At 40.0% G+C, this 13118-nt stretch overlaps 1 protein-coding gene across 6 annotated transcripts in view; it reads left to right on the top strand.

Moving 5' to 3' along the window:
• Positions 1-12219, top strand: part of WDFY3 (WD repeat and FYVE domain containing 3) — a 170269-nt gene extending 158050 nt beyond the window's left edge. For all 6 annotated transcript variants that reach the window (XM_082050896.1, XM_082050897.1, XM_082050895.1 and 3 more), the window contains 9 exons: positions 69-223; positions 681-839; positions 2354-2533; positions 3651-3833; positions 4692-4788; positions 5823-6152; positions 7022-7133; positions 7482-7679; positions 8479-12219. In XM_082050896.1, coding sequence (XP_081907022.1) covers positions 69-223; positions 681-839; positions 2354-2533; positions 3651-3833; positions 4692-4788; positions 5823-6152; positions 7022-7133; positions 7482-7679; positions 8479-8599 — 1535 coding nt within the window. In that variant the 3' untranslated portion in view covers positions 8600-12219. The remainder of the gene's footprint in view (positions 1-68; positions 224-680; positions 840-2353; positions 2534-3650; positions 3834-4691; positions 4789-5822; positions 6153-7021; positions 7134-7481; positions 7680-8478) is intronic.
• Positions 12220-13118: the final 899 nt, after the last annotated feature.

The following is a 13118-nucleotide window of genomic DNA, read 5'->3' as shown; positions in this document are numbered from 1 at the left end:
GTATTTCAAGGGATCAGATAGTATTTGTCTGTGCTGGCAGTAAAACATCACCCCATCTTCTTTCCTAGAGCTCAAGGAGCCTGTGGGACAGATCGTTTGTACTGATAAAGGCATTCTGGCAGTCGAACAGAATAAGGTTCTCATCCCACCTACATGGAATAAAACTTTTGCTTGGGGCTATGCAGACCTCAGCTGTAGACTGGGTACCTACGAGTCAGACAAGGTTTGTAATCTGAAATTTGTTTCAGTGCTGAATGTAACAAAAGCAATTAGTATGCAGTAGTGAAAAAATCTAGCAATGGGAATTTATTTCACGTGTGAATTAAATAATCTTTGCTTGTATTGCATATGTTTTATTGCTCCCTATCTGGTGGTCTTCATCAGAAGGCTGGCAGGATTGCATAAACCCATTAATAATTTTTTTACCAGATCTACAAAGCATGAATCAATTAAATCTCTGCAGCTAAAGCTCATCTCTCATGTTCTCTTGGGAGGCATCCTATGGCAGAGGCTGGAATTGCTTCTGTTTGAGTGTTTGAGGAAAAAGTACTTAAGGGATAGCAGCAGCAATATCTTAATTACTTAATGGTCCAGCATCCAGGGTGGCACTCAGGTTTTTATTTTTCTCCTGCCAAACACTAATCCTGTGAGTAATTCTTCTTTGTTCTCTTTATTTTTAGGCAGTAATTGTTTATGAATGTTTGTCAGAATGGGGTCAGATACTGTGTGCCATTTGTCCCAACCCAAAACTAGTTATCACTGGAGGAACGAGCACAGCGGTGTGTGTGTGGGAAATGGGCCTCTCCAAAGAAAAAGCTAAAGCCCTCACACTGAAACAGGTAAAATGCAATAAAGATGCCTTTTATGTAAATTATATTCCAAGATCAAAGGAGGTATGAAGGGGGTATTTGCTCACATAATAAGTTTTGAAACCTTGAGTCCAGCAGACCGTTTTGAAGCACTGGGTAGTCAAGGTACTGATCTATTTCTAGAGTAGGCAAAATACATCTTTAAAATTGCATAATTTTTAAGGATAGTTGATCACCAGGAGCTTTTTGGAGAGATGGGAGATTTAGTAGTGTTGTTAACAAAATTATACAGATGTGTTTTGTGAAATAATCTGCTTTATTGTTCTATGTAAAATACCCCCATCTGAAAACTGTCAGGGAGGGCAGTGAAGGAGGCTGTCTTAAAAGTTCATTTTCTTTTTTTCATTTTTTAAAATACTTTTTTCTTTAAAAATTTATATATATATATATATATATACACACACATGTCTGCACAAAACTTTGCACTTTCTGGCAGTGATGTTTGTGGAGCAGAGTATACTTTTTCAGGATCACCTTAACATTGTTTTTTGTTAATTTTTGTTAATTCAAAACACCAACTTTTTGTTTCTGCTCATTTCTTAAATTAAAAAAAAAAAAAAAAAAAAAACCCAAAAAAAAAACCAACAACCTCAGAATATTCTGGAATTGTTGTAGGTAATTATGTTGTGTTACTGTTCCTGTTAGCATCTTAATAACAGGACTTTTTAAGCTTCAACCCAAGAGAATAAATTCAGAGAATTATTCAATAACTTCCCTTTTGCAGTCTCCAACAACTATCCAAAGCTGGTTTTTCAAAGTGTTTTATTTAAGAACAGTGCATGATAAAACACTGTATCTTGAATTTCAGGGTTAACATATTGAGGGCCATTTACTGTACTTTAGTCAATTATTTGTAACTGAGTAAGATGCAGTAATCTGACTATATTCCAGCCTCCTGTTCCAATGGTTCGGTTAAGCCCAAAATGTAAAAGCAGGGTCTAATAAAAACAGATGTTTGTAAATTTCTCCTCCTTCCAATTAACTTTGCCTTTTTGGTTACAACTCTTTCTTGTCTCTTACAGCATTTCTCAAACCTCCACGGAAGTTTATGTAGGAGATATTTTTTATGTACAAAATATTTCTGTTTTCAGAATGTAATTTCAGGTGAAGTCTGGAACATATACTGACTTTCTAAATAGGCTACTGATGCAGGTGGAGGGTGCTGAATGGGCTGGAAATTTGTTTAATTGTTTTGGGGGGTTTTGTTTGGTTTTAGTTTTTTGTTTGTTTTTCAGTAGAAGGCTGTATATCATAGACCCTTGAAATGTGGTTTTGTGAGAGTACTTTTTAAATGGAAAAAATATTACTCATCATTTTCAGTTATTCAGTTGGAAACTATTTACATACTTTAAGTCAGTTGCATCTTCTGATATAGGATAGTCATGTTTACAGTATCTGAATCTTTTCAGGTAAGCAGGTTTAATGTAGTGATTTTTGTACTCTCTCCTGATTGCAGCTTTTTCCTTCTGGCTTTTGTTTTGCAGGCATTACTGGGTCATACTGACACTGTGACATGCTTGACAGCGTCGCTTGCTTATCACATAATTGTGAGTGGATCACGGGATCGCACCTGCATCATCTGGGATTTGAATAAACTCTCTTTTTTAACACAGCTTCGAGGTCACAGGGCTCCAGTTTCAGCACTGTGTATAAATGAATTAACGGTAAGAATCAAATAGCCCTCACCAACGTGCTGTGGGAACAGTAGCAAGAGTCAGAAGTTGTTAAACCGAAGGAAAACAAAATAGGCTCTTCTGTTGGTTTGGGAAAACTTGTATAATTATTCTAAAAACTAATTAGCTGGTTAAGGAATAATTTGCATGTTTTGTCCAGAGATACACATGGGTTTATTCCATGCAGAGGAGCTTGGGCTCAGAAGGGCTTATTAAAGGTGCTGGCCGCAGTGTAGCTAGTGCTGCATTCATAGTGGACTGTCAGGCCTGCCACGGGAGCTGGGAAAAGATTTGATGTGTGACCTTGAGTGACTTCTGTCCTCTTACGCTTAATTTAAAGGAAGCAGAAGATACCTTGGATGAAAAACTGTAGTGACAATTGTTGCAGAAACAGACAAATCCTAAGAGCTTGTGTCCCTGGTGGTCCTGTAAGTCATAGGTTGCCATTTATCCAGCTCCCATGCACGTCAGAGCATTTTGTCAGAGTTGAAACTTTGTGTAATTGGCCCATCAGGGGTGGATGGACCATGTTGCAACAGAAGCAGATGTAGGGGTTGAAACCAGGATGAAGCAGGGCTGTAACGCAAGGAGCATGTAGCAAGGGACACAGTTTACTAGCTGCCAGTAGTCTGGTCGTTGTAGTGTTGCCAGTGTTTTAGATGGCAGCTCCTGTTTCCTCTCTGTACCAGTTTGGAGCATCTCTTGCTCTTTTCCTGAAAAGAAAGCATGTGAAATTTAAGGTGGTACATGTTTGTGAAAAAGAGTCGAGTCAACGTGAGCACAGTCTTTGAAAACTGAGAAGAAAAAATACTGAAAGAAAAGCTGTTGGATTGTTACACTGTGAGAAGTAGAGGAATCGGTCTACTCATTGTATGCCCTAAATACAACAAATAGGTTACTACAAAGTCTGGTTTTCTATAGACATTTTTTTTAAAATGCATATCATCCTAAATAATTGTTTAGTTGCCCGAGCTCAGCTTGAATAGAACTTCCTGAAAAGTGCCAGCTTTAGTGCTGAACTTGGCTTATGAATTAACTTGCCTTATATTTTTGCTGAAGAAAACCCGAGGCTTGTATTGAAATATGGAGGTGTTATTTGTCTTTGCAGGGGGATATTGTATCATGTGCTGGCACTTACATCCATGTGTGGAGCATTAATGGCAGCCCTACCGCAAGCGTGAACACTTTCACTGGCCGGAGCCAGCAAATCATGTGTTGCTTTGTGTCAGAGATGAATGAGTGGGATACCCAGAACGTCATAGTAACGGGACATTCTGATGGAGTTGTCCGGGTAAGTACCAGGGATTGCTGCTTGGAAAAAATTTTACATTGTAGTAGCAGCAGTTAAACAGGTCGTATCTATCCAACAGTGTCCTGCCTGGTACCAAAAGCAGTCCTGCTACACTTGGGTGCTCCACCTGAGCGATTAGTCCTGCAGGAAGGAGTCCAGGTTGGGCAGATGCCACAGACTGCTTTTGCTGCTGGAGACAGCTGTGCCATTTCTGCACAAGGTGGTGTGCTGTACCCTGTCCACAAGTTAAACGGACACTGGAGATTCGTGAAAAACACTTTCAGTGAGCTGACATTCCTGTGCAGTCTTTCTCTTTTCTTTCTCCTTTTTGATGCCCCCATTGTGATGTGGTAACTAGCAATAGCAGCGTATGTTTCCCTTCCCTTTTTGGTTACCAGCTTTTATGCCTGGAGACTGTAGATTTCATTCACTGTTTTTGTTCTACGCACCATGACACAATTTGTTTTGCTGCCTAGGCAGAAAAGAGGAACTTAGTGGCATCTCTGATCACTGCAAGTCTAACGTCATTTTCAGTACTCTTCTGCGGGCAGTCCTGGGTCTGCCTTAACCAGAGTCTGCTGGTCAGATTGCTATGTGGAGTGCGGTTTTTTTCATTTCAACAGCTAAGTTGTTAAATAACAGCACAAGACTTGTTCACTTGTGATTCAGGCGTGAACACAGATGTCCTCTAATAGTGTATAGCCCCCGAAAACAGGGGTTAGAATTCAAATGTGACCTGCTTCTCATGCTACCAGTGCAGATGTACAGTTCTAATAAGTTATTTTAACTCTAGAAATAGCTCAGAAGAAAGCTTAAGAGTTCAGTATGTGCCAGTTTGCTTATGCTTTGTCCCTCCAGTTCTGGCGGATGGAGTTTTTGCAAGTACCAGAAACACCTGCTCCAGAGCCTGTGGAGATGCTGGAAATGCAAGAGGATTGTCAGGAAGCACAAATAGGTATGTCTCTTCACAAGTGCTTTGTATTTGCCTTTTTCCTGATCTTCGCTATACATAGGTAAAATGCTATACAGTGCGGGATGGATGGCAGGGATTTTGTCTCAAAATACAAGAGACATCCAGTAGCCATAATAAATAGAGCATCTGAGTGCTTTGTTTGCCACTGTGCTTAGGATAGTTTCGTATTGCTATGAGTAAGGAAAAATCGTGCCTGTCATAGCTCCTTTTGTGTGAAGATTGAACTTTTCTGTGTGTGGTTGTTTCTGCTATTGGTGAACCAAATGGATGCTACCATTGTCCAAAGCTAGATATTTTTTTATTTTGAAATGGAATTATAGCATAACAGCAGAGTTTGAAAACTGATGGAACAGCATGCTGTTTTGACAAGCAATGCTGGCCACATAATTTTCCCGTCAGAAGAACGTGGCCCATGCCTGATGGGTGTTTCTTTTAGCCATCTCATCTTCCTCTCACCCTCTTCATGTTGAAGATATGATCTGGACTTGGATCTGGCTCACATGGTACTCATTAGTAATTATTATATAAAAACAGCTCATTTTTTCAGTGTCACTAGGAATAGAAATATCTTCAGTGGTTGCTTTTTTATATTTCAGAACCTGTTATTAACAAATCTGCATCATGTTTCTCAGCCAGCGTTTAAACATCCCTGACTGCTTACTTGTGCAAGTTTTTCTACAAGGCAGCAAGATTTGGTTTTGCTAACTTGAGAATTTTTGAAAATTTTATTGTGTCTCTCACACCCTACTAAGACGGACTATTGTAGCTAAGGAGTGCTGTTTTCTGACAGATCAGTGCAAAAAAAAAAGAAGAGCAGCATGATTCCTGCTGGTATTTAAAATGGCAGGAGCTGAATCTCTGCAAAGGCTTTGAGATGCCTACATGCAGGTTTCCCTCTGGTCATGCTTTGGTGGTACCTGTTGGGTTGTAGGTATCACAGCAGGAGAACGGGGGAAAACACTCGGGCTATAAGCAGTCTTGCTCACAATGTCCTCTCTCCTGTTGCATGAATCCAGGGCAGGAAGCCCACGAAGAGGACAGCAGTGACTCTGAGGCAGATGATCCATGCGTAGGCCAGGACACGAAACTGCAGGAGAGCCAGAGTCAACCGAGCAGCACGAGCCACAGGCCGAGGTCATCATCGAACAGAGCAACGGCAGCATGGTCGGCAGACAGCGGCTCTGATGACTCCAGGCGTTGGTCAGACCAGCTCAGCTTGGATGAGAAAGATGGCTTCATCTTTGTCAATTATTCTGAGGGACAAGCCAAAATGCATCCCCACGCTCAGGTTAACCATCCGCACCCCAGCTATGCTGAAGCACGGCACTACAGCAAGCTTAAACCAGGTAAAAGACATTGGGCATGCTTCCCCTTGTCAGATAAATGTGCTCTCAGCACTGACCCATAAGGCAGTCTGTCTCTGCATCTTTGAGCAGGATTGGCTGATAAATTCCAAAATGGTCAGTGAAGAGAAAAATTTGTGTGTGGAGGTTGCGTGTTGTTCAAGATTTCCCTGAGAAGCTGTGATCAGTTTACCCTGGCTGGTAGCTAAGCCACTTGCTTGCCACAAACACCACAACCTTCTGAAGTGGGATGGTGGAAATAATAGGAAGGGCAAAAGCAAGGGAACTCCTGAGTCAAGATAAGGATAGAACAGAAGGAAAGAGGAAGACAAAACAACACAAGTGATGCAAAGGCGATCACTCGTCACCTCCTGCAAGCAGACTGATGACCAGCCAGTCTCTGGGCAGACAGCTGCCTTCCCCAAAACCCTCCCTCCTCTCAGTGTTATTGCTGAGCAAGATGTTATTATATGGTGTGGAATATCTCTTTGGTCAGTTTGAGTCAGCTGTCCAGCTTTTTTTAAAAAACAAAAACAAACAAACAAAAAAAGAATAATTAAAAAAAAAAGAGCTATCCCAGTCCTGTCAGGCTTTGGTACAGGGCTTCCTTGTGTCTGCAACTCCCAGCTGGACTTAGAGAAATTGGAGGCTCTTTATTTTATATCCTCTCCTTTCTTACATGTATTGGGGAGTAATTGAAAATGTGTTTGCACCTGAGTGAAACGTGAGTCATAGAGAGTTATCTCTGGAAAGAGATAAGGATTTTTCTTTTTAGCAAGTCACACATACAGATATGTTGGGGGAGGAGGGAACAAAAATGAGAACAAGTAAATTTGCTTTTTTTCCTTCGTTGACTTCCGTCTTATTTCTAGGATACAGATGGGAGCGTCAGTTGGTGTTTAGAAGCAAACTAACTATGCACACGGCCTTTGATCGCAAAGACAACGCACATCCAGCAGAAATCACCGCACTTGGCATCTCTAAGTGAGTAGCTTGCAAGCGATTGCTTAAAATATTTTTTCAGTGTTGTCAGTGGGATGCAGTACAAACCAGCTGTTGTTCTTTGCATACATAATGCTGTTCAGAGCAGCCTTGTTCAAGGACTGAGATAAAAAAATACTAAAATAAGTAGACTTGTTCAACTGCCTTGTGTTTATGTATAGTGTTGTTACAGCTCCATTTCTTGGTCAGACCAGGCTAATTTGCACATTGCTTACTATGCCAGTAGTTTAACATCACGACATATTCTGACATGTAAAATCAGTCATCAATATCTGTACATTATTGTACCAGAGTTGTTGCAGGAATGCTTTTTTCTTTTTTTTCTTGCAGAGATCACAGCAGAATTCTTATCGGGGATGGCCGAGGCAGAGTGTTCAGCTGGTCCGTAAGCGATCAGCCTGGCCGATCTGCAGCTGATCACTGGGTGAAGGATGAGGGGGGAGACAGCTGTTCAGGCTGCGCAGTCCGGTTTTCACTCACCGAGAGGCGTCACCATTGCAGGAACTGCGGACAGCTCTTCTGCCAGAAGTAAGTCTGCAACATTATCCTTTGGGCTCTTTCCTATACTGAATTTTAGGCTAGGTAAAGCCGTTGCATACCACAGAACTCAGCTAAAAGACTGAGGTTTTCCACTCCCTTACCAAAACAGAACTGATGAAGAAAAAACATCAGTGCTTTCAAAATTTCCAGAGAGGAATTAGAAAAGACAGACCAGCCCCTGTATAAATCCAGTTGACAAGACAGGTATCAGCAGTGAATGAAACATGCTTGCAGTTTTGAAACCTCCCCATTGCCCATCTGGGAAAACAAAGTCTTGAATTCTAGACAAATGAATTTAGCAAAGAAAAAACAAATCAGAAACAGCAAAAAGAAACTTCTGCAAGTAGTTGTTCTTGTCAGTCTACAAGCAACCTGGTCAAAATGTAAACTATATGCAGGACTGTAAGGGTGCTGATTTACAAGCCAGTAGCATGCAGCCTCAGACAGGAATGTGTATGATAGAGAGGGTGTACGTGAGCTCCCCCCTACTCAGGAATTGAGGTGGGAGTCTCTTCTCTGGTCCACTGTGTCAGAGATGGTATTTCTAGTTTTATCTCTGTAGCTATACTTTGAGTCTAAATTGGTGATGACAGGTCTTTTTAAGCTGCCTCTCATGCAGTTATTGCATTGGTTCTGTGGTGATCATATGAGTTAAATTCTGTTTCTGCCAGACTGCATGGCTCTGTCAAGGTAAGTTTGGAAATTTTCCAGGATTGGAAGTCATGATGATAATGGCCGGGTTGGGAGAGGACCAGTATTCACAGCAATGTTTGTTTTTTCTCCACAGGTGCAGTCGGTTTCAGTCCGAAATCAAGCGCCTCAAGATTTCGTCACCAGTCAGAGTCTGCCAGAACTGCTTCTACAACCTGCAGCATGAGCGGGGTTCAGAGGAGGGGCCCAGGAATTGATGTGGGTCCTGGCAAACAGAGACCCCGTCCAGCCCCACCATCACTCCAAGAACTAGTGAGAGTATTGTGAAGTGATTGGAAGGGATTGGAATATTGTCTGTTTACACTTAAGTTTATACTGAGTTTTAAGCACTAAAAGTGAAAAGGGATCATTGCCTTGTGTCGACGGAAGGTAAATGAGGCTAACAGCATAATTAAGTGAAGAGCAAGGCCCAGGAAGATATGATTGATAACAACAAATCCAATAGATTGAATTGTCAACACCTAAACCTATGTTGACGTGGCTATAGAGAAAATCCTCACTTATCCTAAAGACCAGTTCTTGTCTTGTTTTTGTAGAGCTAGTCATCTTTATCGGGGGGAGGGGGAGGGGAAGGCTTTTTAGAAGATAGTTGTAAATCTGCCTTCTTCGCAAGCAACTGTGTATATTGTAAATAGGTATAATGGCCTTTTTATCTCAATATGAACTTAACTGCCTGCTACATGGGACTTCAGATTAACCACTATACTTTGTGTGGCATCTTTATCTCATCTATCAATTCAAATACGAATGTTTAAAAAAAACAAAACAAAACAAAAAACAAACAACAAAAAATATAAAAAAGGAGAAAACTCCAAGGCATTATGCATACTTCTGTTAAAAATCCAATCTATGCATGTTTGTTCTTTCAGTTGCCCACAGTATCTTAATTTATGTAAGGCTATTCATAGAATTACATGGATTTTTTTCAAAAGAAAACATTTTGAGAATAGGACTTGGAGTATTTTATTCTAGCTGTAAGATAACCAGGAACTAAATTGTACGCTTGTGTTGCATTTTATACCAAACTATTTACCACCTCAGTGTTGTTCATATTTAATAAGGCCTCTTTTATACATATATCAGAGCTGCAGTTTTGTTAATTACTTAATGTTCATTAGCAGCTGGTTCATGCAGTGCAAGAACCAGCTTGTTTAGTCAATAGCAATTGGCTTGCATATAGGTACAAAACAAATTCCTTGTGCAGAAAATTTAACCACTGTTGTCCTGTAGCTTGTTTGCAAAAAAACTTTTGGAACAACGTAGGAATTGCTCTAGAACAGGGTGATTTTAGTCATGTCAGAAACGCTTCAGCACCTGACATCAACATGAGGACAGCAGGAGATTTCCATTATGACTTTTAAGTTCCAATATGAATTTAATTGCAGTATTTTTTTACTACTCTGTCATTTATTTTGCACTACATGTGGGATGAAGTAGAGACACTGATATCCACTGGGATTGGAACATGTACATTGGAATAGGCCCATGGACTTAATTTTCTGAGTGAGGTCTTGCCAGTGGGTTTTTGGTTAGAGAGGGGGGAGAGGGGTGGGCTGGTGTTTGTTGTTTGTTTTTTTTTTAACGTATGTATATATATTTTGTAAATGGCTGACAAACTGATCTAGATCTAGGCGTATTCACAATGATTCTTTTAAATAGTGGTAAGGATACAACACAAACCAAGAGGAGACAGGTGGCCCCACTTTTGCTCTGCTAGTACTTCTGTGAGTGTCCCTTGGAATGATTTGGGCAGACTCTGGCACTGGAACAGCAAATGGTTAAAAGGGGCACAGTTGTTGGAATTGTGTCATCGAAAATGCCAGACCCTCTTTGGTGGTGTGAGCTCCTTCCAGAGGGTCCTTGGCACTGCAGGAGGCACATCCGTCTTCTCTTGATTTGAGCTTCTAGCAGTGAATAATTTGTTAATCCTGACCACCTACTATTTACCCTGATATCACATGTTTATGCACTGAAGGTTAAATATGTATTTTGATAAATGTTTGTTTATTATGTATGTGCTGGTCTGTAAAATGAGATGAATTCCCGTTTCGGTATGTATACTAGGTCCCCAAATGAGCAGAAGGGCTTCTCTTAGAGCCCTTGCACACCGTTGAGTAAATGCAGGTTTGTTGAGATTAGCTGACCCAAATAGATCCCTTTGGACCCAAAGAGTGGATAGCTCATGGCTACCCTGACAGATGTCCCAAAAAAAACAAGAAGAGGTCCTCGATAAGCATGTGTGGAGCACTGGAATTTCTGTGTTCAAGCTGTTTTCTCTAATGTTGCCTTGACCCTTCCCAAAATGATGCAAAACCAGCACAGTTCAGAAGGCAGGCTAGTGGCCTTAACATTTTTGGTTTGAAGAAAAGGCTGTTTTGACAACTCTTAAATGCCTTTGAGTCCCCAGAGTTTTATTCCCCTTGCCTCCAGATTTCAAACCAAAACCAAATTTAAGGAAGTCTTCTTTTCCACGGACTGGAATTTGTACAGCCACATAATTAAACCCTAATAAAAACAAGGTTTATAACAGTAACACTGATAGAATCTGAACACTGAAGCAAACATTTGGCATGTAGTACTAATGCGGGGTCATGAAGACAGTGGGCTGCTGGTGAGGAGGTAGCTGACTGCGTTCAGCTACAGAAGCACATGGTATGGATGTAGTTCTATGCTTTCAGTGTCTGGCAGCATACTAAAAAATTCAAAGTCGTTGTTCCTTCCAAATTCTGTAGTGTAGAAGTTAGTCCAAATTTACATTTTGCAAACCAGTCACCACAGCCCTCAGACTTAATTCTTCAGTTGTGCTGCTCCAAAAACCACGTTCTTGCTTGCAGGAGGTGAAGGGAAAAAGCCACCTGCTCATGTTTCCTCTGGCAGCTGGTGCTGTGGGCAACTGTTTTGTTCACTTGGGAGTGTTTGCCTTTTTTTTTTTTTTTTTAAATTTCGTTCAAGCTTCTAATGCAAATACCTGCTTTGTTTTCCATGTAAAAATCCGTTGAGCAAAATATACTCATGTACACTAACATTAATAGACTGTATTCTCTGCAAGTACCTCACATGTCTTCTCCTGCCTTGTTCTTTGTAGTATACTTATTCATGTACTCCTAACATTCGTACATAGTGTGCAACTGTAATGTCATGCTTATGAGAGTTGGTTGGCTGCCCCCAGCTGACATTCATCAGTTCAATAGCAAAACACTTTAGGTAAGTTATTTTGCACTTTCTTATGTATAAAATTGGTAGAAACTTATATTTGCTTTGTATCATTTAAAGACTCCTTTTGTTTCAGTAAATGAACTGTGTATAAAATATTTATGCAGTTAAAACTGTTTTTAGAAAGTATTTTTAATTTCAGCAAGTTTGGTTACTTGTTGCATGACTATTAACACAGCTGACTTTTTGTGTCAGTACAATGTATATTTTTTTGTCCTGTTATTAACTTGTAAGCCCTAGTTAAATGGCCATTTATTTGTACAGCATCAGGAGTAAATTGAAGATAACTGGCTAAGACTGGAGTGTGGAATTTTGTACTATATTGCAGAATCCAATATCTGTTTTTTGGTGGTTACGTAAAAGGCCTGACGATTTACTATCTAGTGTGCAATCTGTGATATCTGAATGTTCAATGTATATTTGTCTCCAATGCAAAAAGGTAGAGTAACACAATTACAACAATACATGATTAAATGCAATAGTTCAGGTACTGAAGTATTTTTTTCATTTCAAATAAATACCTGCTATTTACCACCAAAAAGCTGTTTTGCATTTGTTGGAAAGATGCAACATTTGCAGCTGAATAAACGTTTTTAACATGGGAGTGGTGACTAATGAGTAACATGTTTCTATATTGTTAAGAGGAGTAAATTTCTGTTACTTGTTACAGTTCTGCTTCCTGAACATAAGTACAGTCCTCCACGATGATGCAGAGTGAAATCACTTCTCTTTGTTGATTCTTTTTTCTTTTAGAAGTGTCACGGTAGAGTTTGATGCCAGCAGAATTTGACAGTGTGTAGAAGAATAGGCTGTGCCATTATAGAGAAAGCAGACAGAAAAGAATGATTTAAGTCATACTTGGTAGGGACAGTGGAAGAGGAGGAGGTATCAAAATGCAATTTAAATCATCTTCCCCAAGAAGAGAATGACTGCTAGAGCAGAACTGGACCTTTTTTGGTGAGAAACAGCCTCAGATCCCCAATTGATGAAATATTTTACTAATTCTTCAATCTGTTTTTATACCCTTTTCTAAGCTGGCAATGCTAAAGAATGTAGGTTTTCATGTTGGCAGTTAATTACTTGCTAACACTGGCAGCTAACAGTTTATCTCTTAACTAAAAACCATGTTGTACCTACCATGTTCCTTGGCTGATGAGCACCAGAATTGATGTTGCATTGTTGGTATTTGACAGTAAGTTATGTCTTTGGTTGTAGAAGAAAAGGAACTTCAACCAATGAACTTTACTGTCTGTGCTTTCTGTGTTTAACTCCTTCCATGAACTCTTTGGGGTTTGTAGCTATATTTAAGTGTGCTTTCAAGTAGTGCTTATCAATAGAAGCAATTTTCATGGCCTTTCTAAGCTGTATCTTGGTTGTATAGTATTTGTAACGTCCACTTTTCATAGGTTCAAGTATTTCTCACTCAAGGATTTCCATATTTTACATCTTTCCATACACTGGAAAAAACTGTTGTCTTTAACCGTTACGAGGGAATTAGTGTAT

This window comes from Streptopelia decaocto (assembly GCF_964273445.1).
Source record: "Streptopelia decaocto genome assembly, chromosome: 4".
NCBI lineage: Eukaryota > Metazoa > Chordata > Aves > Columbiformes > Columbidae > Streptopelia > Streptopelia decaocto.
This window is presented reverse-complemented; position numbering and strand designations above follow the sequence as displayed.